We start from the raw sequence: 26,153 nt of genomic DNA, 5'->3' as shown, positions 1-26,153 counted from the left end.
TCTGATCAGATGTTTTCTGGTGGGCCGTTCGGGAATATAAGGGCAGTGTAAATTTCCTCCTGGTAGCCAAGGAAGGGTTGGGGGCTTTGGGTGGAGTTGCGGTAAATGATATAGGAGTTGTATATGGCCGATTGAAAAAAATAAATCAATACTTTTTTGTACCAATGGTATGTCCTTCTTGTGGCAAGGTATGGTTCCAACATTTGATTGTTGAAGTCGATTCCCCCCATAAACGAATTGTATTGATGGATGCATTTGGGTTTCTGGATGGGGCCATTCCTTCTGGGGATTTCCACATAGGTGTTATTGTGGATGGAAGACAACATGTACACATCCCTTCTGTCCCTCCACTTCACTGCCAGAATCTCTTTGTTACGCAGACTTGCCGTTTCTCCTTTTCTCAACTTCTTATTAAGAAGACTTTGAGGAAAGCCCTTCCGATTTTTTTTTACGGTGCCACATGCTGGTGTCTTCTTCCGATGAAGGTTGTGGAACAGGGGCAGAGAAGTGTAGAAGTTGTCTACATACAGGTGGTATCCTTTGTCGAGTAGGGGGTATATGAGGTCCCAAACAACTTTCCCGCTGGTTCCCAAGTAGTCCGGGCAATTAGGGGGCTGCAGCTGGGTGTCCTTCCCTTTGTACACTTTGAAGGAATATGTGTACCCTGTGGCTCAGTCACATAGTTTGTACACCTTCACCCCATAGTGGGCCCTTTTGCTGGGGATAAATTGCTTAATTTTAAGCCTGCCGCTAAATTTAACAAGGGACTCATCCACACATATGTTTTGGTCCGGGGTGAACAGCTGGGGGAATACTTCAGAAAAATAATTTAATATTGGCCGAATTTTGTAAAGCCTGTCATAATTTGGATCAGTTCGGGGAGGGCACTGGGTATTGTCGCTGAAATGTAGGAACCTCATTATCATCAGATACCTGGTTCTGGGCATTACCGCGGAGAAGAGCGGCATGTGGTGGAGGGGGTGGGTTGACCAATAGGAACGGAATTCGTTTTTTTTGGTGAGCCCCATATTAAATGTGAGGCCCAAAAAAACCTTGAACTCCTCCACTGTCAGGTCTCTCCACTCATAGGGACTGGCATAATATGATGTGGGATTTTGCAAAATAAATTGCTGTGCATACAGGTTGCACTGGGCCACAATTGACGCCAACATGTCCTCCGTAAAAATTAAATTAAAAAAGTTAATTGGGGTGAAATTCTCTGTATCCACCTGGACTCCTGGCTGGGCAGTGAAAGGGGGAACGCTAGCTTCTCCTGAATTAGGAGGAAGCCACAAGGGGTTCTGAAGTGCAAAGGGAAGGCTGGCATGGGACCTAACCCTTTGGGGCTGGGGTGACACCCCACTGGTACTTGGCCTTTCTTGCCGAGGTACTGCTGTGTTGGTGGATGCCGCTGCCTCCTCACTAGAACGCCTTCGTTTGGCGGGCCGAGTTTCTTCCTCCTCTGAGTCTGTAAGTGTTTCACTACTGAGGACTGGCTCATAATTTACGTCAGAATCCGAATTGGAAAGGGAATCCGAACAAGAGAGCTCCCCGTTGCTCTCATCGGCCGTGGAAAGAATTTGGTATGCCTCCTCGGCGGAAAAGCTTTTTTTGGACATGGCTGCTGGTGGTTATGAGATTGCACAGCTGTGTGCTAAGCCTGCACTGATGAGGTGGCACTGATTGATGGCACAGATGTGCACTGATGAGGCGGCACAGATGGGCACTGATCGCACAGATGGGCACTGATGAGGCGGCACAGATGGGCACTGATCGCACAGATGGGCACTGATGAGACGACACAGATGGGCACTGATCGCACAGATGGGCACTGATGAGGCGGCACAGATGGGCACTGATCGCAAAGATGGGCACTGATGAGGCGGCACAGATGGGCACTGAGGCAGCACAGATGGGCACTGAGGAAGCAGCACAGATGTGCACTGATTGCACAGATTTACACTAATGAGGCGGCACAGGTGGGCACAGATATGCACTGATGTGGCACTGGTGAGGTGGCACAGATGGCCACTGATGAGGCGGCACAGATGGGCACTGATAAGGCAGCACAGATGGGCACTGATAAGGTGGCACAGATGTGCACTGAAGCGACACAGATGGGCACTGATTGGTACAGATGGGCACTGATGAGGTGGCACAGATGGGCACTGATGAGTTGGCACAGATGCGCACTGATTGCACAGATGTGCACTGATTGCAGATGGGCACAGATGGGCACTGATGGGCACAGACGGGCACTGATGATGCACTGATGGCACAAGTGGGCACTGATGTGCACAGGTGGGCACAGATGGCACTATATTGATGTCACTATGGGCAATGTTGGGCACTTTTTGGGCACACTTCGCTATTAGACTTTATAAAACTACTCACAGAAGCTCTCTCTCCTCACACGCTGTCTCTGTGTAAGGAGAGAGAGCCGGCAATGAGAGATGATCTCAATTGTTTACATTTCAGATCATCTCTCATTGGAGGCGGCGATCGCGTTGTGAACGGCCGCTTACGTGATTGGCCGTGTACAGCGATCTGTGATTGGCTGTGTCCAAGGGACACGGCCAACACAGATTTTCCCCGAGGCGGGCTCATGAGAGCGCGCTGGGAAAGCGGAAAGGGGACGACGTCAATAGACGTAGTCCCGGTATTTCAGATCCACGCTGTTGCCGTCATTTGGCAATGGCCCGGATCTGAAGCGGTTAAATAACATGTCTGGGGGGTCCTAATCCTTCCTGTGAAGGGGGATATCTCTGTCATGTACAGAAAGTGCTGCAGCAACGCCGACCTTTATGAAGGAAAAAAGTTTAAAATTGCTGCAAATTACATTTCCATGCAACTTCTATCCAAAAAAAAAACAGCACGCAGGCTTCTCTAAGGATCTGCTACAGCTCCTTGAAAAAGTATTCATACCCCTTGAAATCTCCCACATTTTTTAATGTCACAACCAAAAACGTAAATGTATTTTATTGGGATTTTATGTGATAGACCAACACAAAGTGGCACATAATTGTGAAGTGGAAGGAAAATGATAAATTATACAAATAAATATGTGAAAAGTGTGGGGGGGGTACATTTGTATGGCGCCCCCCGGAGTCAATACTTTGTAGAACCCCCTTTCTCTGCAATTACAGCTGCAAGTCTTTTTGGGGACTTCTCTACCAGCTTTGCACATCTAGAGAGGGACATTTCTGCACATTCTTCTTTGCAAAATATTTGTCAGATTGAATGGAGAGCGTCTGTGAACAGCAATTTTCAAGTCTTGTCACAGATTCTCAATGTGATTTAGGTCTGGACTGTGATTGGGCCATTCTAACACATGAATATGCTTTGATCTAAACCATTCCATTGTAGCTCTGGCTGGATGTTTCGGGTCGTTTCCTGCTGGAAGGTGAACCTCCGCCCCAGTTTCAAGTTTTTTGCAGACTCTTACAGGTTTTTGTAATGACACCCCGAGTATATAAGGGGTTAAAGTCGTTTAGGACATTCCCTTCCTGAACACCAAGGCAGCTACTGAACACTCCGATCAGCCGAACAAGAAACCCATATGAATAACTCTCCCCCCCAAATACGAGACAAGATGTTCTGTCTTGAGGGTCAACCAGGAATCAACTCATTTTTTTCACACACGGACACAACAGATAAAATAACTCAGAGACTCTTTCCCCCCCACCCTTGGAAAAGAGGACGGGTTAAACTGTCCAATGACAATGGACACACAGGTCAGGTGTGTTTAAACTTCTCATCAGTACACAGTCTTATCAGCAGGGGGCTGCTGGAGGAATCCCCCCTCCCTCCATAGAGATACACATCCTGTGATCCAAGGCAGACAAACACAATAGAACAGTGGAATACAGCCCCACCCCAAACTAGCACAACAAACGGTACACAACAGCATGAGACAACATGTTTAAAGAGACTCACTGCACATTGCCAACATGGTGGTATAAGGACGTGTTCAGGTCAAAGTCATCTGATACCATTTATGAGGTGGGAGGTTAGGCCCAGAATGAAGGTATTCTTCAAAAACATTCAAAATAAATGTATAATAATATCAACTTTTAATACTAATACAATTTATACAGGAAAATAAGAAAGGCTGCCAATGTTGAATCCTTTGTTCCATAAAAATGTATTTGTATGGTTTTCGGAGATGTGAGTCAAGGTGGGGTTTTTATGGGTTTTTTCGTACTCCAAACACAAACCTACACCACTGTTCAGTTCTCTGGCATACGGCTGGGCGTGATATAAATAGATATCCCCACAATACTATTTATAATATGGCACATACGGGGTTCCCAGAGTTTTGTGTTTTGGGGGGACATGGACTTGAATCCAAAGTAACATTAGTTCAGGGTCCCCAGGCATACACCTCACAAAGAGTATTGTTCCCTTAAAATCCAGGGCCCATAGTCGAAAGGCAAGAGGCCTGCATTCAGTCCTCTCCAAAAGCCTCTGTCCCGGCTAGGTCTGTCAAATTTTTCTTCTAAGATTGCCCTCTATTTGGCTCCATCCATCTTCCCATCAACTCTGACCAGCTTCCCTGTCCCTCCTGAAGAAAAGCATCCCCACCACATGAAGCTGCCAGCACCATGTTTCACGGTGGGGATGGTGTGTTTAGGGTGATGTGCAGTGTTAGTTTTCTGCCACTGTCTTGGATATTCCACCATACTCTTGCACTATTTAGTGTCAGACAGGAGTGTGTAATGTACAGAATGCAGGGGACAGGAGTGTGTAATGTACAGAATGCAGGGGACAGAAGTGTGTAATGTACAGAATGTAGAGGACAGGAGTGTGTAATCAACAGAATGCAGGGGACAGGAGTGTGTAATGTACAGAATGAAGGGGACAGGAGTGTGTAATGTACAGAATGAAGGGGACAGGAGTGTGTAATGTACAGAATGCAGGGGACAAGAGTGTGTAATCAACAGAATGCAGGGGACAGGAGTGTGAAATGTACAGAATGCAGGGGACAGGAGTGTGTAATGTACAGTATGCAGGGGACAGGAGTGAGTAATGTACAGAATGTAGGGTACAGGAGTGTGTAGTGTACAGAATGCAGGGGACAGGAGTGTGTAATGTACAGAATGCAGGGGACAGGAGTGTGTAATGCATAGAATGTAGAGAACAGGAGTGTGTAATGCACAGATGGCAGGGGATAGGAGTGTGTAATGCACAGAATGCAGGGGACAAGAGTGTGTAAAGTACAGAATGCAGGGGACAGGTGTGTGTAATGTACAGAATGCAGGGGACAGGTGTGTGTAATGTACAGAATGCAGGGGACAGGAGTGTGTAATGTACAGAACGCAGGGGACAGGAGTGTGTAATGTACAGAATGCAGGGGACAGGAGTGTGTAATGTACAGAACGCAGGGGACAGGAGTGTGTAATGCACAGAATGCAGGGGACAGGAGTATGTAATGCACAGAATGAAGGGGACAGGAGTGTGTAATGTACCAAATTCAGGGGACAGGAGTGTGAAATGTACAGAACGCAGGGGACAAGAGTGTGTAATGCACAGAATGCAGGGGACAGGAGTGTGTAATGCACAGAATGAAGGGGACAGGAGTGTGTAATGTACCAAATTCAGGGGACAGGAGTGTGTAATGTACAGAACGCAGGGGACAAGAGTGTGTAATGCACAGAATGCAGGGGACAGGAGTGTGTAATGCACAGAATGAAGGGGACAGGAGTGTGTAATGTACCGAATGCAGGGGACAGGAGTGTGAAATGTACAGAACGCAGGGGACAGGAGTGTGTAATGCACAGAATGAAGGGGACAGGAGTGTGTAATGTACCAAATGCAGGGAACAGGAGTGTGAAATGTACAGAACGCAGGGGACAGGAGTGTGTAATGCACAGAATGCAGGGGACAGGAGTGTGTAATGCACAGAATGAAGGGGACAGGAGTGTGTAATGTACCGAATGCAGGGGACAGGAGTGTGAAATGTACAGAACGCAGGGGACAGGAGTGTGTAATGCACAGAACGCAGGGGACAGGAGTGTGTAATGTACAGAATGCAGGGGAAAGGAGTGTGTAATGTACAAAATGCAGGGGACAAGAGTGTGTAATGCACAGAATGCAGGGGACAGGAGTGTGTAATGCACAGAATGAAGGGGACAGGAGTGTGTAATGTACCGAATGCTGGGGACAGGAGTGTATAATGTACAGAATGCAGGGGACAGGAGTGTGGAATGTACAGAATGCAGGGGACAGGAGTGAGTAATGTACAGAATGTAGGGGACAGGAGTGTGTAGTGTACAGAATGCAGGGGACAGGAGTGTGTAATGTACAGAATGCAAAGGACAGGAGTGTGTAATGCACATAATGCAGGGGACAGGAGTGTGTAATGCACAGAATGCAGGGGACAGGAGTGTGTAATGCATAGAATGTAGAGAACAGGAGTGTGTAATGTACAGAATGTAGAGGACAGGAATGTGTAATATACAGAATGCAGGGGACAGGTGTGTGTAATGCACAGAATGCAGGGGACAGGAGTTGTAATGCATAGAATGTAGAGGACAGGAGTGTGTAATGCACAAATGGCAGGGGATAGGAGTGTGTAATGCACAGAATGCAGGGGACAGGAGTGTGTAATGTACAGAATGTAGGGGACAGGAGTGTGTAATGTACAGAATGTAGGGGACAGGTGTGTGTAATGCACAGAATGCAGGGGACAGGAGTGTGTAATGTACAGAATGTAGGGGACAGGAGTGTGTAATGTACAGAATGCAGGGGACAGGAGTGTGTAATGGTAGTGGAAAAATCGAATGGTTAACGCTGCACTTGAAAATAAAATAATTATGAAAAGTGAAAAATTGTGTATGTATGAAGCTGCCAGCACCGAAAGTCCTAAATACAAAATTCAAATCAGTGTAAAACGTGGGGTGGGTGCGGTGCTGAATATGTAAATCCAAAAATGAAAGAAAAAAAATTGAATAAAATAACAATCAGTAGTGGTGAAAAGTGTAAGTAGAAAACTAAAGCAAAGTCCCTAAACCTCAAAACAGGGAAAATGACAAAAGCGATCCAGTAAACCAAGTGAAAAAATAAAACAAGGTTTAAATCCTATAAATGACAATGTTATGAGTCATAAATATAGAAGCAGAATGTCACAAGATATGAAGTAACAAAACCTAAAAAAAAACAAAAAGCAGAATGATGGTGATCACAAAATGTGCAAACGAAACACTCATATGAGTTCCTGTGTATGCCGTGTGAAGATTCCTGTGTATGCCGCCCCCCCTTAGGGTTGCCACCTCATCCCTTCAAACCCGAACTCATATGAATTACCCAGGTTCTGAGGCTAATTAAATGCAGATAAGGCAACAAATGAGTTTAATTACCACCTTAACCAGCCACAGAACCTGTGTAGTTAATATGTGTTCGGGTTTAAAGGGATGAGGTGCAAATCTACCCCCCCCCCCTCCTATCCAAGTGTAGACAAATATGACAGGGAAGCCACACGGACCCCCTGAAGCATGGGGCCAGGTCACAATTATGACCCCCTATTATGCCTCTGTCCCAATATCTCTCCTTTTACAGATTCTACAAGCAATACTTTACAAAAAAACAAACCCTGAGACTGTTTATTGGAGTCGGAGTGAATGGACTGTTGCTTGTGTGACTGGGGGGCCTCTGTACTGTATGGGAAAGAACCGGTTAATATCATCGCTCTCTGTGGGGGGAGCACTACACATCTATAAGGATATACAGTACATACACACACAGCACAAGGCCGTGTTCACACTACGAGGCGTTTCTCAGGGCTGAAGTTCCTCTGAGCTCCACAAGGTGGTGATCTCACTTCTACCCAGACAGGAAGTCTCTATGGAAGACAGGAAATGATGTCAGGTACAGGAAGAAAGCTCCTTGTGATACGACGTAGAGGTGACGTTGCTGAAATTGGCAGCAGAAGAGGTAATAAGATATTATTTTCTATTTACACCCAGTAACCCCCCATCATGTCCGTCCTCTTCCTCCATAGTCACTGTGATGTCTTTTATCTCCAGCAGATGATGATACACACATATATTATTATTATTATACAGGATTTATATCGCACCCACAGTTTGCACAACATGAGGACAAACAGTACAGTTACAATACAATATAATACAGGAGGAATCAGAGGGCCCTGATCCTTAGAGCTTACAATCTAAGAGGGAGGGTCAAGTGATACAAAAGTTAATAACTGTGGGAGATGGGCTGATGGAGAAAATAAAAGTCCAGTTGTTAGGTGGGGGCAGGATAGGCTTCTCATAGGAGAAGGGTTTTCAGGGATCGTCTTAAAGTGGACAGAGTAGGAGATAGTCAGACAAATTGGGATAGGGAGTTCCAAAGGATGGGAGAGGCTCGGTAGAAGTCCTGAAAATGAGCATAGGAGGAAGTGATGAGGGAGCTAGAGAACAGGAGGTTTTGGGAGGATCGAAGAGAATGATTTGGTTGGTATTGTGAGACTAGGTTAGTCATATAGTTGGGGGCCGAGTTCTGGGTGACTTTCTAAGTTGTTAGTATTTTGAATTTAATTTTTTGGGTAAGCAGAAGATTGGCAGAGAGGAGCAGCAGACATTGAATGGTTGGTAAGGTGGATGAGTCTGGCAACAGAATTCATGATGGGCTGAAGGGGGGATAGCCTATATAAAGGCAATTTGGTGAGGAGGGACTTGCAGTAGTCAAGGCAAGAGATAACCAGGGATTGAATCAGTAGCTTTGTGAGGTCATTGGTTAGGAAGGGACGTAATTTGGAGATGTTGCGGAGGTTGACGCGGAAAGCTTTGGACATTGATTGGACATTGATTGGATGTGGGGCTGAAAGGAGAGTTTAGAGTCCAGGATTGCACCTAGCACCCTGGCTTGTGGGGACATGTTGATGGTTGTGCCATCGATCTTGACAGAGAAGTCAGGGGGAAGGCGCACGTGGGGGAGGAAATATTATGAGCTCGGTTTTGGATAGATTGAGTTTGAGGAAGTGTTGTGACATCCAGGCTGATATGTCTGTTAGTAAATTAGAAGGATTGATAGAAAGCACATGTTATAGAGAGGAAGGAGAGCTAGATAGGGAAACAAGGTCACCTGCAGTCTGTTTGGTGTTTTTTTTTTTTTTTTTATTACTAAGCATTTTTTTATTGAGAAAAGGAAGTTTGCAGTACAAAATGGCATGGGATATAAAACTACTTATTGAAAAATAATTTGGGTTACAGAGTTAGACAATGATCGTCCAAATAGATAAGTATTCAAGGTTAAACATGACAATCTTAATGCTATATGTTCTTATCAGCTATATATGGTATGTCAAACAAGACTGCAACCAGAAAAGTCAAAAACAACAGAAATAAAAAGAAAACCATAACTCAGGTAATTCTTGTAGATGAAAAGTGAACCAAGGGTTCCATTTAGCGTCATACATAGGGATGGAGTCATGCAGTGTGTGAAATATTTTTTTCAGATTACATTATTTGATCAACTCGAGAGATAACTTGTGAGAATGGGACTGTGTTCGACTTCCAGTTAAGGGCGATTGCCCAATGCAGCGCAATACAAATAGTGTGTAATAGTTTCATTAGGGGGTTTCGGGATATCAGGGATTTTTTCAAATAGTAGACAGTGAGTATGTGTCAGAGCCATGTGCCTCCCCGCCAGCTTATCCATTAGCTCCATAGTTGCCCTCCAAGTAGGTTGCAGAGCTTCACATTCCCAGAACACGTGCAAAAAAAAAACCTGGAAGAGCACATCCTCGGAAACAAGATGTGGAAGTCTGTGGGTAGATCTTTCCCAAACATAAAATAATTTAATCGCTGTTTGCCTAATGCCCCGTACACACGGTCGGATTTTCCGATGGATGAAAATGTCTGATTGGAGCGTGTTGTCGGAAATTCCGACCGTGTGTGGGCTCCATCGGACATTTTCCTTCGGATTTTCTGACACACAAAGCACATCATCCGCATACATGCAGAATTTATAAGTAAAGGAAGCTTTGTTGTAGCCCGGAATATCTGGGCGCTGCAGTATGGCAATGGCTAGGGGCTCAATAGCCAGAGCGAAAATGAGTGGGGACAGTGGGCACTCCTACCAAGCCGGAAAAACTGAGCTACATCCGGGGATTTTGACACGCCTGCTGGGGTTTTGATATAGAGCCTGTAGGAAATCACCCTGAAATCCATAGCGCTTTAGTAGGAGAAACGCATAGCTCCAAGACACACTGTCAAAAGCTTTACGAATGTCTAAACTTAACGTGAACAGTTTCATGGAGAAAAGGTTTGCATCCTGAACAATATCTGTGGCTAGGCGGATATTGTCTGTTATAAGGTGGTGGGGGATAAACCCTGACTGGTAAGGGGAAATTAGTGAGGAAATCACTCCTGCGAGTCTATCGGCTAAGATCCTACTGAAAATTTTCAGGTCACTGATAACCGATATGGGCCTAAAATTCTGGGGGTGAGTGTGGTCCTTATTCTGCTTAGGGATGAGCGACATGTTTGCTAACAGCATTTCCTCCGGAAAGCTGTTATCTTGTAGGACAAAGTTAAAAAGTCGAACCAGCCTGGGAGACAGTTGGGAGGCAAATTTTTTTATAATATATGGTAGAAAAACCATCAGGCCCGGGGGAAGAACCTGTCTTTAGTGCCTTGATGACATTCAGCACTTCTGATTGGGAAATAGGTGAATTAAGTTTGTCTAATTGTGAGAGTCGGGATTGGGATAGAGTTAAACCAGAACAAAGCCTCATGTCACGCGTGCCATGTACCTGAGATGAGACCGAAGTAGTGGGGAGGCCTCCCTTGCACCTCGGGTCCTTGAAGCCTCTGGAGATGTAGACAGAGACTTGGTGGACACCGAGTGGCACGGGTGCCAGGGGTGTGGAGCACTGTGCAAGCCTTTGTCCGAGATCCGAGCCAAGGTCAAGTCCAGTTTGGCAACGAAGTATAAAAGGGTTAATCAGAAGAAAAATGGTCAAGAACCAAGCCGGGGTCAGTTCCAATCTGGCAGCTGAGTACAAAAGGGGCAAAGAAGTAGAATGATAGAAAAACCAAGTTAAAAGCTGCGCTCTGGGTTTATGATCAAACAAATATGTTGTGACAACGAAAGCAGCCTGCACCAAGATCTAGTCTCCAAATCTCATCATAAAAAGTTAAACAAAGATGCGGCGCTAAAATGTAATCTGAAACAAAATCACTCAAAAGTGAATAGGATAGGATTGAACAAACCACTAAATGAATGAATAAATATTAAAGTGAGTATACGTGGAGATAGAAGCAAAATTAATACACTCATATGCAGTAAACAAACAATCAAAAGTGAATAAACACATTAGTAAAAGCAAATTCATATACTGATAACCAGGAAATTAGTAATGATTAATTGCCAAAAGTGAATATGGTAATATATTCAGTGAAAACATCCCAAAAATAAATATAAAGTCCAGAATACGTAAAACAACAAAAAAGGGGGGGATCCGTGATGGAAAAGTGCCACAAAAGTGCAGAAGGAGGGGAAGATGCAGATGGGGAATCCTCTATGACTCTTCACACCCAAGGTGGAATATCAGATGCGCTTACCAGATCCCAATGACTGCTATTATGGCAGTCATAAACGGCACAGGGAATATACAGGTCTCCCCACAACCTCAGCAAATGATGCCCGTACGCGGCAGATGGTATAATGTGTGCAGTTAAAATTCGCCTCTAGAATCAAATAAGCGCCGGCCGGCTTCAGCTGCTGCCTGTTCCTTCCGGGTTCAGCGTGGTGTGGTGGTGACGTCAGCACGCCGCTCCTCCCTGCGCCGTTTCGACAAATCTGTCGTCTTCCTGAGGTCGTATTGTATTACATAGTTGCTGGTTGATCTTACACAGACAGATCGGAGGGAGGCACAGCGTGTAACGCAGGAGTTGCAGGGAGGGAGGCGGGAAGTTAACAAACAGGTGATTGGCTGCATATGAGTGTATTAAAGAAGTAGAATGGTCAAGGTACAAATCCGAGGTCAATGGCAAGCAGGAATCAAGAGTAGTCAAATAGGTTTCCAGGTCACAACAAGTTCAGACAGATCACACACTAGCACAGGAACAAGGGGGGGACTGAAGATAATCCAGCAATTTGACAGTGTCTGGGCTGGGCTTATATAGGGAAGTTTGAGGTAACTTCCTGGGCGCCTCCTGGGCATTTTCCCACCTTTTTCCATCAGGTTGAGGTCACTTCCTGTCCGCTTCCTGGGCATATTCCTGCCGTTTTTCATCAGGTCTTCTGCGCAGGTGCGGGTTGGCGCGCTGAGGCGTCTTTAGCGCATGCTCAGTTGGAACGGATTTCCTCTTGTGGCAACGCGCAATTGGTGCATACTTAGTAAGCCCTGGACTCTTACACCTCATCTGATGGTCCAGACTGGGGGGGTCCAAGTAATGTTGAGTAAAAATTTTTAAGACTTCTTGAGGGTGAGATGTAATTATGCCCGAAGGGGTAGTCAATTTATAAACGTGCGGAGGGTGGAAAGGCTGGTTCAGTTTCCTAGCGAACATGGTTGAGGCGGTGTAATGCCCTGTACACACGGTCGGATTTTCCGACAGGAAAAAAGTGCGATCGGATTGTTTTGTTGGAAATTCCGATCGTGTGTGGGCTCCATCGGACTTTTTCCGTCTGAATTTCCGACACACAAAGTTTGAGAGCAGGCTATAAAATTTTCCGACAACAAAATGTAGACAAATCCGATGCACAAAGTGCCACCCATGCTCAGAATAAATTAAGAGACGAAAGCTATTGGCTACTGCCCCGTTTATAGTCCCGACGTACGCGTTTTACGTCACCGTTTTCAGACCGATCAGATTTTCCGACAACTTTGTGTAACTGTGTGTATGCAAGACAAGTTTGGGCCAACATCCGTCTGAAAAAATCCATGGATTTTGTTGTCGGAATGTCCGATCAATGTCCGATCGTGTGTACAGGGCATTACTGTGCAATAGGCATCTTGCCTTGGACCATCGCAGGGCCCTTCTCCACTTTAGCCGAGAGTAGCGAGTCAAATTCGAGGAAAGTCTGGTAGACTAAAGTCAGGGCTGCGGAATTTTTATATAAACTGTCCAGCTCCGCAGAGAGCTGTACTATTTTTTCTTATTAGTTTTATTGTGGGCAGTAGCTAAACTGATAAGTTTACCCCGCAGCAACTGCCTTATGAGCGACCCACACTGTAGAAATGGCGGTCCCAGGGAGGGCGTTTAGAGCAAAGTAGGTATCTATAGATTGAGAAACCTCAGATTCACCCGCCAAGTCAGAAAGAAGTGCCTCATTGAGTCTCCACATAAATGGTGTAGGGGCTAGCTTAATAAATTCTGTGGTGAAGGAGGTTATGTGGTGGTCAGACCATGCACAGTTATGAATGGAGGCTGTCTGAGAGATAGCAAGGATAATAGGAGTGGAGAGAATATAGTCTAGTCTTGCGTAACTGTTGTGCAGATGAGACGTATATTCTTTTGCTCCTATGTTGTGTGTGCCCGCCATGTGTTCACTAGTTGAAATTCCAGAAGTTTACGGGAAATGGATTTAGGGAAAGCCCTGGAACTAGTGGAGGCCGTGCACCCTGTCTAGTGTGGGGTTCGCTACCATGTTAAAATCTCCCCCTATAATCATATGGGGGGATTGATATTTTGCTAAAATATCAAAAAAGGATGTGAAGAAGGAGGCAGAGGATTCGTTGGGGGCATAAACACTAGCTATGGTAAGCTCCCGGTTATGAATATCCTCCCTTTATTATAACATAGCGACTTTCCTTATCTTTGTAAATCTGACGCACATCCATAGGAAAGGAGGCGTGTAAAAATATGGCAGCACCCCTACTCTTCGATGAATGAAGTGTGTAGAAAGCTTGTGGGAAAGTTCTATGAAAGAACTTGGGATGGGAGTTTTGCGAGAAGTGTGTCTCTTGAATCAGTAGAATTTTAGCATTAAGTCGCTTATAGTGGGAGAAGGCTTTACTCCTCTTAATAGGGAGAGTTGAAGCCTTTGACGTTATGCGAGATGCAATTAATCGCCATTACTAAGATTAGGGGGGGCGTTCAGCTGAATGAGTGAAGAATAGGCTTGTAGGCTACTATCAAATATGGAACCTAACTCCACAAAGCCCCAATACTGCATTTGTAACAGATTGCAGACCATAGAGGAACATTTAAAACAGCGGATAGAGGCCTTATGACCTCACCTACTCCAAAAACGCCTGTCAGGACAAGAATGACTATAATCAGTTGAGGATTCAAACCTGAGAAAAAAAAGAGTCCAAAAAAAAAAAAGAAAATGAACAAAAAATGAACAGGATCAGGAACATTTTTGTATCCTGAAAATAGAATGTTACAACCGAGACAACCAAGTCTCGAACCCAGCAGCACCACTGATCTTGTGCCCAAACCAAAAGAGGGGACCAGTGTGAGGAACCTAGCTGTAAAAAAAAGATTTAAAAAGTGGTAAAGTTGCTGGGTGGGGATGTCATGCAGCAGCACCAAGGGACAGGCTCCTGACAAAGTGGGTGCCTTGAGACTGAGGGTGCGTCGTCGCTGAATCCAACGGGGCAGATCGTAGAGATAGCTGTATTGATGCGATGAAGTTAGCTATGTCCCCGGTTAAGCGTTATCATATCGAATTCTCCTTCTGTCGTGTCTGGTAGGTGGCATGTGCCAGATTTGAGATTGCCTGGGGGGGTCAAGGGATGGCAGGGCACCGCTTCAGCTTCCATGTGGCCCAATTTCACCAGGATCTCCTGACCCTCCAGAACTGTGGTGGCAGCATAAGTGGAGCCATTATGAGGAACCCACCAATTTAAATGGGAAATATGTATCGGATCCGGGCTGCTTAAAGTGTTACAGTGACCTCCTTCATGCCCCTGTGTCTGTCCAATGTGGCTAGTGAGATATCCGGATAGTTCTGAACAGTGTAATCATCAAGGGCGATGCGTAGGGTGTTTCTAGCAGCCCTTAAAATGTCTTCTTTCGTCAGGAAATCCTTCATACAAAGGATTATGTCACGCGGCAGTTTGTCTGCTGGAGGTTTTGGTCTGAGGGCCCTGTGAAACCTGCCACACCTAAAGGCCGCAGATTCACATTTTGGAAGGAGAGACTTGAACAGCCTGATGACAGTGTGAATCAAATCTGTTACCGACTCTGGAATACCTCGCAATTGCAGATTATTGCATCTATTCCTGTTGTCCAGATCTTCAACCTGATTTGATCAAATGCTGTTGTTAACGTTGTTAACATTTCATGCTCTGGACTGAGCTCATTATAAGCCAGGGCCAGTTCATCGTGTTTAGTTTCCAGCATGTCAGTTCTAGTACCCAGAGCTGCAATCTCCTGTGACAGTGCATGGGAGGTCTTGTGCGTTTCTGTTTGGAACTTTGTTGCCAGTCTATTATACATCTTTTCTAGGCTAGCATCTAGGTCAGCTTTAGATAGAGAAGAGGTGTACTCACTGCCAGGATCCGAAGGTGAGCCAGGAACAGAAGGCACAGAGGGGGCCGCTGGAGCAGGAGAATGTGCTCGGGCCACGGCGCCATTTTGGGACATGCTGTATTGTTCCCTGGTGCAGAGGAGATAGTGGGTTAGAGAATTCTGAGCGGGCCCCGGGATTTTTTCTTCAACAACGGCATGCACTGTGTCTTTGTGCCTCGAGGGGTGTTAGAAGTGTCGGGTGTAAGGCCATTTATAGCCCTCTGTGAGCCAATCATGTCCCGCGGTGTGCGGAGCTACTGTGTCAGGCGTCCATCTCGCTCAGCGCTGAGCATGCGCCCCCTGTTTGGTGTTTTATCAAAGTAGTTTGCTGTATATTCTCGCTTTTTGCAATCTCTTTGTGCAGAGCCAAAGGACGCCCACTTAAATCAAAAATTCACTTATAGAAAGAACCCCAGACATGTGCCCCCCAGTCATTAATATTGTGGAAATGTACAGTAGATGAACCCCTTCAGGGTCAGAACATCCCCCCCCCCACTTACAGGGCTTAAACATTTCCTTCATTTTGGAGATGTGTCACCTTTTCCACCAGTGACCTTCTCATCTCATCCGTCTATTGTACATTTTCTACATCTATACTAACAATGTCACGCTTACCCCTAACGCAGGTGGTCAGACACTATAGCTGGCTTCTGTGTTCTTCACCTATAGAAGCCCCCTTTTCCATAAGGCAAGCAGGCCTACCTGTACTCAGTTGCCCCCCAGGATTTACAGAATGCTATAGTGCCTGGCCACCACGCCTGAGCAGGAACAAACTGAGCACAGCAACCAGGTATTTGCAGGTTGGCAGACAGACAGAGTGGTTCCAACGATAGTCCAGGTACAAGGCAGGCAAGGTTCAGAATAGTCAGGGTCAAATCCACAGTCAAAAGGCAAACAGAGTTCAGAAAGTAGTCGATATCTGAACCAAGGTCATCAACGAGGGAATTCCAACACCAGAGTAGGGCAGACAAACAGAGAGCTTGGAGCACATGTTACAAACGCAATATCACAAGCATGAGACTGCAGGCTTGGCTGGCTTAAATCAGGTTGGGTCTCCACCCAGAGACTGACCACATCAATTACCTTACAGGTGGGACAGACAGACAGAAGAATGCATCACAGCCAAAACCTGGATGCAGGAATTAGGAGTAGGAGCAAAACACACTCCTGACAAGCGGATTATAGTAATTTTATTAGTGGTGGGGGTTGGGCGGTTTATTTAGGAGGGATTGGAATATGTATTTATTTTATGAGATGCAAATAAGAAGAAAAAAAGAAAAATTTAATTTTCAGTAAATGTCCGTAATTTATTTTCCCATAATGATCCCAGTCTCAGATATTCATCCTAAAATGTGATCAGTAAAATCTCCAGAGTACACGTAGATCACAGGAATATGATGTGTCCTGACAAAGCCCAAAGACAAAGATCATCTTCCAGTTTAGGAGAGGAGGGGCGCACCCAGGAGAAATGATTCTGTGTACAGAAACCTCACAGAGCACCCCCCACAGCTCCCTCCTCCCAATGCCCCTCCAATCAGCGTCAGAGAATCCTATGACATCACACTGACCTCATAGCGCCTCCTCCTAATATCTCTCTATCCGACTTTTTTTTTCTAATGCTCTTAGGATGTGGGCCGACCCCTGGCCTCCTCACTTTCCAAGTAGGGCTGTTGAACCTGCATTGTATGTAATATCAGAAACCTCAGCATGAAGTGGGGTTTAAATAAAAAGAGACCTGACCAGTGAGGTGAGGAGGATTCTGGGAATGTCATTTGATTTTACTATTTGTGTTCAAATCTAGAGTTTTCCTCCTGTGAAGTCTGGAGATCATCTGACCATCACATTGCCTCCACCTCCCTCCCTGATAGAATAGAGAAATAAAAAGAAGATTCTAGAAGTCACCAGAGAGATCATCGAGCTGCTGACAGGAGAGGTGAGCGGAGCTCGGAAGGACATCATGATGGACAATCAGCCGCCCCTCACATCACCGGGTAAGAGGAGACTTTATTGTAAAGGAGAGAGCAGTACGGAGGATCCACCTAGATCCCCCATCATCTGATAAACACATAGAAACAATGTATTCAGTCAGTGTGTGTGTTTCCTACAGATGGATCCAGTAATGGGAACCCACCAGAGAGATGTCCCCGTCCTCTGTATTCCCGAGATTCTACACAGGAAGATCACACCATCCCTCACCATCATCAGGTAGATGATTGACAATTATTGGTAGTTATGATTTATACACAAGCATGTTTGTTGCAATGAATATTTTTTTATATTTTCAGAGTGGAAACCTTGGGGATGATAATATTAATGTTAAAGAAGAGTATAAAGAGGAGGATGAGGAGTATGGATTGATGAAAAACTTTTCAGAAGGACACAGGGATATGATGGAGCCACCTAATATCAGGAACCCACCAGAGAGATGTTCCCGTCCTCTGTATTCCCGGGATTCCACACAGGAAGATCACACCATCTCTCACCATCATCAGGTAGATGAGGAACAATCACTGATAGTATCATTAGGATCTGTACATTATCTGCATTGTTACCATTGATGTCATTTTTATTATATATTCAGAGTGGAAATCTGAGAGATTCTAAAGTCGAGGTTAAAAAAGAGATAAAAGAGGAGGATTATGAGGTTGGGGTGATAGAGGAGTCTGAGTCTCTAAAAGTTTACAAGGATCTGTACCAGGACACCATGGAAGAGTCATCCAGCTACAGAAACCCACCAGAGAGATGTCCCCGTCCTCTGTATTCCCGGGATTCCACACAGGAAGATCACAGCATCCCTCACTGTTACAAGGTTGGTGGATCGGAGCATCTAGAACATGGACTTCTGGAGAGGATGTGTGTTTTTTTTATATGATGTCACAATAATAAATCTTCTATTTTATAGATGATATTTTCTCTCATTTTCTTGATTTAGAGTGGAGATCCAATTGATATAGAATTTGAGGTTAAATCAGAAGAAGAAGAGAGGTATGTGAGGGATGATCAGCAGTCTATGGAGGAGGATGGAATAACGGGGACATTTATAGAGGAGGACACTCCTACAGAGATCAGCATAGGTGGGTCATTAACACTAAATCCATTCCTCCACCCATACTGCTCACTGATTGGTCCAGAGTAGGGCGGGGACTGGGTGATATCAGCCTGTAATCCCCTGGTCACTTTCCTGAGCTGTGTTCCCCGTCCTGTATTCCTGTATTTCTCTCGGATAATCTTCCTTCTCTGTGCTGCAGACACAATTTATGTATCTAGACTGGATTTATGGAGATTCTGGGGTTCAGCTGGCAGTAAAATTTAGATTTTCTCCATAGGTGTTGCTCAGCCTAGGCACCTGGAGTATGTATCCTGGGTCTTCTGCCTCAAGTCCTGGGTCTAGCAAGACCTCTGACAGAGTAATTCTCCCGGGAATACCTTTTCTGTTATTTGCTGTCTGTGCCGGGTGGAGGGATATGTCTGTATAGTCTCAGACCCAAGTCACTGAGTGCAGTCTCAGGAGATGGGAGGCAGCGGTGTGGGACCTCTGCAACTTGTCTCCAGTAAACAGTTCAGCTTCCACTGATTACTGAACACCAATATTATGAGTCCCCCTGACTATTACACCGTATATAGTGATTATATATTGCATGTTGCATACTCCTGACCCCTGCACTATATACTCTATGTTGTACATTACATACTCCTGACTTCTGCTCTCTCCCCTCTACCCACTGCTTATATATACACCTAATATGTATTCTCTTTTGTTACACCCATTTCCTACCAGCTGGACATTTTATATCTGATGATTTGATTGGAGCACAGACTTTTACATGTTGATAATAATGTGATAACATCCTCCAACTTTGGAACCTTAAACAGAAAGTGATAATGAGGGAGGAGTCAATAACCCAATGATGGTGGTCTTCAGGATCAGTCCAGTCTTCATCTTGGTTGTTCTCCCCCCATCTTCACTCTCTGACCTCTGGTGGGTCTCAGCCCCGCTGTTATTCATGACTAAATCATGGACTAAATAAGGAAGTGCAGGACTTCTTGTGTTGGGAAGATGGCAATGAGTGATAGAGGGGGAGGGGACACTCGTCCTATAATCCCCTCATCACTGTCACTCCTATAAAAGACAGTTCTCGTTGTTTCCTCACTCTCTGACTAAGGTCCATGAATAAAGAAATTATCTGGTAGGAGATCAGAGGACCCATTTACTAGTTACCTTGAGGGGGGAATTGTAAGATCCTCAGAGACAAAGCTGCCTGATGTGGGCGGAGTCCTGGTTTAGGGGAACCAATCTGCTCATGTCTAGTAATAATCTTTGTATCTCTATTTTAGTAGATGGACGGGAGATGAGGAAAACCTCAGAGGATTGTCTCACTTTGTCTCCAGACTGTAAAGTAGAAGATGAGGACATCACACAGTATAGTCCAGGAGAAAACCCGACTACCTCAAATGTCCATCCGGCACCACACAGTGTAGATGGACCATCGTATTCCTCTTATCCTGAGGAACCTCAGACTGTGAGGGACGGTGCCGGACCATCGTATTCCTCTTATCCTGAGGAACCTCAGACTGTGCGGGACGGTGCCGGACCATCGTATTCCTCTTATCCTGAGGAACCTCAGACTGTGAGGGATAATCCAACAAATAAAAGGTTTCCCTGTCCTGAGTGTGGGAAATGTTTTTCACGGAAGTCCAGTCTTACCACACATATGAGATTGCACACGGGGGAGAAGCCGTATTCCTGTCCTGAGTGCGGGAAATGTTTTTCAGCGATGTTCAGTCTTTCCTATCATCAGAGATTGCACACGGAGGAGAAGCGTTATTCCTGTCCTGAGTGCGGGAAATGTTTTTCAGCGATGTCCAGTCTTACCAGACATCTCAGATTGCACACGGGGGAGAAGCCGTATTCCTGTCCTGAGTGCGGGAAATGTTTTTCAGTGAAGTCCAGTCTTTCCAAGCATCAGAGATTGCACACGGGGGAAAAACCATATTCCTGTCCTGAGTGCGGGAAATGTTTTTCAGTGAAGTCCAGTCTTTCCAAGCATCAGAGATCTCACACGGGGGAGAAGCCGTATTCCTGTCCTGAGTGCAGGAAATGTTTTTCACAGAAGTCCCATCTTTCCCATCATCAGAAATTGCACACGGGGGAGAAGCCGTATTCCTGTCCTGAGTGCGGGAAATGTTTTTCACAGAAGTCCCGTCTTTCTAATCATCAGAGAGTGCACACGGGGGAGAAGCCGTATTCCTGTCCTGAGTGCGGGGAATGTTTTTCGGTGAAGTCCAGTCTTTCCACACATCAGAGATTGCACACGGGGGAGAAGCCGTATTCTTGTCCTGAGTGCGGGAAATGTTTTTCAGCTATGTTCAGTCTCTCCTATCATCAGAAATCTCACATGGGGGAGAAGCCATATTCCTGTCCTGAGTGTGGGAAATGTTTTTCACAGAAGTCCCATCTTTCCAGACATCAGAGATCACACACGGGGGAGAAGCCACTTTCCTGTCCTGAGTGAGGGAATTGTTCCTCACTGAAGTCCTGTCTTCCTGTACATCAGGGGTCCCACACAACCCTCGAGGTGTATTAGTGAGTGTGGGAAATGTCTTGTATATGAATGTTGATGGACATGTGGGGAAGAAGCACACCCTGATATACACCTCAGATATACTCCATGGCTGATCTTCATCATGGAGGAAACACTTGATAAGGAGATCAGAGATCACCAAAGACATGGATGAAGTGTTGTACCGTGTTGGCCATTGATAGCGGGAGAAAAATAAAAACGGAGTCATTACCTCTCATTGGCTGAGTACATTTTGTGGTGGAAGATTTCACAAACATTTACAGGTCTGTTTCTAAACACTTTGTAGAATGAATGTGTAAAGGAAATGTGTAAGTTCTGTATAGAATTGTTTTGTATTTTGCACTGCCCTGGAAATCATATTTTATCACAAATAAAATTTACATTCAGCCAGGAGCAGCGATTTTCTTTTTAAATGCTTAAAGTGAAACATTAAAAATGTCCAATTCCTTTAACTACTTGCTTACTGGGCACCTAAACCCCCCTCCTGCCCAGACCAATTGTCAGCTTTCAGTGCTCTCACACTTTGAATGACAATTACTCAGTCATGCAACACTGTACCCAAATGATTTTTTTGTCCTTTTTTTCATACAAATAGAGCTTTCATTTGGTGGTATTTGATCACCTCTGGGTTTTTTAATTTTTGCGCTATAAATGAAAAAAGACCGAAAATTTTGAAAAAAATGCTTTTTTCTTCGTTTCTGTGATAAAATTTTGCAAATTAGCAATTTTTATTCATAAATGCTGGCCACAATTTATACTGCTACATATCTTTGGTAAAAATAACCCAAATTAGTGGATATTATTTGGTCTGTGTAAAATTTATAGCGTCTACAAGCTATGGTGCAAATCATAAAAAAATGATCACATCTGATCAGACCTGATGTACTGAGGCCTATCTCATTTCTTGAGACCCTAACAAGCCAGGAAAGTACAAATGCCCCCCAAATGACCCCTTTTTGGAAAGTAGACATTCCAGGGTATTTAGTAAAAGGTATGGTGAGTTATTTGAAGTTGTTATTTTTTCCCACAATTCTTTGCAAATTAAGGTTTCTTTTTTATTTTTAAATTTTTTTCAGAAAATTGTCATTGTAATAGCTTATTTCTCTCACATGGAATGTGCATACCACAAATGACACCCCAAAATACATTCGGCTACTCCTCCTGAGTATTACAATACCACATGTGTGGGACTTTTTCGCTAACTGGCCACATACAGAGGCCCAACATGCAGGGAGCATCATCAGGTGTTCAAGGAGCATAAATTACCCATCTAACTTGTTGACTACCTATTACACTTTTGAAGGCCCTAGAGCACCAGGACAATGGAAATGACCCAATTTTGGAAATCTAACACTCCAACGTATAATCTATGAGGCATAATGAGTCTTTTGAACGGTTCATTTTTTTCCAGAAGTTTTTGGAAAATGTGGAAAAAAATGAAAATGCATTTTTTTTTTTACACAAAGTTGTCCGTTTATAAGATATTTCCAACACATAGCATTTACATAGCAAAAATAACACCCCAAAATACATTCTGCTATTCCTCCTGAGTATACTGATACCACATGTGTGAGACTTTTACACAGCCTGACCACATACAGAGGCCCGCCAGGGAAGTAGCACCTTCAGGCGATCTACGAGCATAAATTACACATCTCATTTCTCACCCACCTATTACACTTTTGAAGGCCCTGGAGCACCAGGAGAACGGAAACGCCCACAAAATGACCCCCATTTGGGACAGCTAACACCCCAACGTATAATCTATGAGGCATAATGAGTCTTTTGAACGGTTCATTTTTTTCCAGAAGTTTTTGGAAAATGTGGAAAAAAATTAAAACGCATTTTTTTTTTACACAAAGTTGTCCGTTTATAAGATATTTCCAACACATGGCATTTAAATAGCAAAAAATGACACCCCAAAATACATTCTGCCACTCCTTCCGAGTATGGCAATACCACATGTGTGAGACCTTTACACAGCCTGGCCACATACAGAGATCCAACATGCAAGGAACGCCATCAGGTGTTCCAGGGACACATAGCATGCACATACCAAGAATTACACCCCAAAATACATTATGCTGAGCAAAGAGAAACAAAAGATTACCTGTGGTTTTAGTAGTACAGTTGTCCGCAGGAGGATAGCACTGATGCAGGCAGGGACTTGGTCAGCAACAGCGAACACAATTTTTCAGGCAGCAGGCAGAAATACTGTCCATAGTCAGTACAGGCAGCAGGCATGGATACTGTCCATAGGTCAGTGCAGTGCAGGGTCAGTGCAGGCAGAGATTGTCAGCAATGCCAAAATATTGGTCTTGGTATTAGGCAGAAACAAGGTCCATGTGCTGTGGTCAGTGCAACAAACAGAGGCATGATGGCAGTAAGTCCTGCAGGCAGCAGGCAGAAGTAGGGCCTCGTTCAGGAAAGAATGGGGACAGGGGTAGAGGCTTCTCCCACCCAAATCTCTTTGATGCCTCCGAGTCCCCAGACCCTAATCTAGGAATGAGAAAACAAAGAAAATTGTTTTCTTCATCCAGAAAATCTATTCTGGAGCCCCTCACATATGTGAGACGCCTGTGTTGAATCCCACTAGTCCAGTTGCAGGGTACAAGATCAGTCCAAGAGGCAGGCAAGAGGCATGGTCAAACAGTCCAAGGTCAGCTCCAGATCAGGCAAAGGTATGCACAGAATCGTTAGGCAGAAGCATGGTCGAATAACAGTCCAGGGTCAGTTCCATATCAGGCAGCGGTATGTACAAAATCGGCAGGCAGAAGCGTGGTCAAATAACAAGCCAGGGTCAGTTACAGAGCAGGCAGTGGCATAAGGTGTGTGAAGGCAGGAACTGAGGATTACGTTTACCATACTTCACTAATAATTTAGTGAAGTATGGTAACGGCGGAAACATTCACCTATACAGAGGCCTGGTTGGGAAGGACATTGTGCACAATAATAAGATGTGTCTCTTCTGACTCCTGCTCTGGTACACACCTTACATCTTTTTTGACGTCTTTGGCCAGTTGGTTTGGGAGGGAGTTTATCTGGAAAGTGGCGTTCGGAGAGTTGACTAACAACATCTGATCAGATGTTTTCTGGTGGGCCGTTCGGGAATATAAGGGCAGTGTAAATTTCCTCCTGGTAGCCAAGGAAGGGTTGGGGGCTTTGGGTGGAGTTGCGGTAAATGATATAGGAGTTGTATATGGCCGATTGAAAAAAATAAATCAATACTTTTTTGTACCAATGGTATGTCCTTCTTGTGGCAAGGTATGGTTCCAACATTTGATTGTTGAAGTCGATTCCCCCCATAAACGAATTGTATTGATGGATGCATTTGGGTTTCTGGATGGGGCCATTCCTTCTGGGGATTTCCACATAGGTGTTATTGTGGATGGAAGACAACATGTACACATCCCTTCTGTCCCTCCACTTCACTGCCAGAATCTCTTTGTTACGCAGACTTGCCGTTTCTCCTTTTCTCAACTTCTTATTAAGAAGACTTTGAGGAAAGCCCTTCCGATTTTTTTTTACGGTGCCACATGCTGGTGTCTTCTTCCGATGAAGGTTGTGGAACAGGGGCAGAGAAGTGTAGAAGTTGTCTACATACAGGTGGTATCCTTTGTCGAGTAGGGGGTATATGAGGTCCCAAACAACTTTCCCGCTGGTTCCCAAGTAGTCCGGGCAATTAGGGGGCTGCAGCTGGGTGTCCTTCCCTTTGTACACTTTGAAGGAATATGTGTACCCTGTGGCTCAGTCACATAGTTTGTACACCTTCACCCCATAGTGGGCCCTTTTGCTGGGGATAAATTGCTTAATTTTAAGCCTGCCGCTAAATTTAACAAGGGACTCATCCACACATATGTTTTGGTCCGGGGTGAACAGCTGGGGGAATACTTCAGAAAAATAATTTAATATTGGCCGAATTTTGTAAAGCCTGTCATAATTTGGATCAGTTCGGGGAGGGCACTGGGTATTGTCGCTGAAATGTAGGAACCTCATTATCATCAGATACCTGGTTCTGGGCATTACCGCGGAGAAGAGCGGCATGTGGTGGAGGGGGTGGGTTGACCAATAGGAACGGAATTCGTTTTTTTTGGTGAGCCCCATATTAAATGTGAGGCCCAAAAAAACCTTGAACTCCTCCACTGTCAGGTCTCTCCACTCATAGGGACTGGCATAATATGATGTGGGATTTTGCAAAATAAATTGCTGTGCATACAGGTTGCACTGGGCCACAATTGACGCCAACATGTCCTCCGTAAAAATTAAATTAAAAAAGTTAATTGGGGTGAAATTCTCTGTATCCACCTGGACTCCTGGCTGGGCAGTGAAAGGGGGAACGCTAGCTTCTCCTGAATTAGGAGGAAGCCACAAGGGGTTCTGAAGTGCAAAGGGAAGGCTGGCATGGGACCTAACCCTTTGGGGCTGGGGTGACACCCCACTGGTACTTGGCCTTTCTTGCCGAGGTACTGCTGTGTTGGTGGATGCCGCTGCCTCCTCACTAGAACGCCTTCGTTTGGCGGGCCGAGTTTCTTCCTCCTCTGAGTCTGTAAGTGTTTCACTACTGAGGACTGGCTCATAATTTACGTCAGAATCCGAATTGGAAAGGGAATCCGAACAAGAGAGCTCCCCGTTGCTCTCATCGGCCGTGGAAAGAATTTGGTATGCCTCCTCGGCGGAAAAGCTTTTTTTGGACATGGCTGCTGGTGGTTATGAGATTGCACAGCTGTGTGCTAAGCCTGCACTGATGAGGTGGCACTGATTGATGGCACAGATGTGCACTGATGAGGCGGCACAGATGGGCACTGATCGCACAGATGGGCACTGATGAGGCGGCACAGATGGGCACTGATCGCACAGATGGGCACTGATGAGACGACACAGATGGGCACTGATCGCACAGATGGGCACTGATGAGGCGGCACAGATGGGCACTGATCGCAAAGATGGGCACTGATGAGGCGGCACAGATGGGCACTGAGGCAGCACAGATGGGCACTGAGGAAGCAGCACAGATGTGCACTGATTGCACAGATTTACACTAATGAGGCGGCACAGGTGGGCACAGATATGCACTGATGTGGCACTGGTGAGGTGGCAC

General features: G+C 45.2%; 2 protein-coding genes across 2 annotated transcripts in view; both read left to right on the top strand.

Moving 5' to 3' along the window:
* LOC141106848 (uncharacterized) overlaps positions 1-26,153 on the top strand; it is a 141,917-nt gene that overhangs the window by 52,703 nt on the left and 63,061 nt on the right. Inside the window, 2 exon segments of the mRNA XM_073597777.1 lie at positions 8,698-8,718; positions 20,359-20,968. Coding sequence (XP_073453878.1) covers positions 8,698-8,718; positions 20,359-20,968 — 631 coding nt within the window.
* On the top strand, positions 7,827-19,329 carry LOC141104914 (uncharacterized). The gene is made up of 6 exons (XM_073594718.1): positions 7,827-7,932; positions 17,275-17,464; positions 17,581-17,678; positions 17,759-17,965; positions 18,055-18,282; positions 18,406-19,329. Exons 2-6 carry the CDS (start codon positions 17,431-17,433, stop codon positions 18,607-18,609), a joined length of 771 nt encoding a protein of 256 aa, XP_073450819.1. The 5' UTR covers positions 7,827-7,932; positions 17,275-17,430; the 3' UTR covers positions 18,610-19,329.

The sequence above is a fragment of the Aquarana catesbeiana genome, linkage group LG08, assembly GCF_042186555.1.
Source record: "Aquarana catesbeiana isolate 2022-GZ linkage group LG08, ASM4218655v1, whole genome shotgun sequence".
Lineage (NCBI taxonomy): Eukaryota > Metazoa > Chordata > Amphibia > Anura > Ranidae > Aquarana > Aquarana catesbeiana.
Note: the sequence above shows the minus strand (reverse complement) of the source record. Positions and strands in the feature narration are given on the sequence as shown.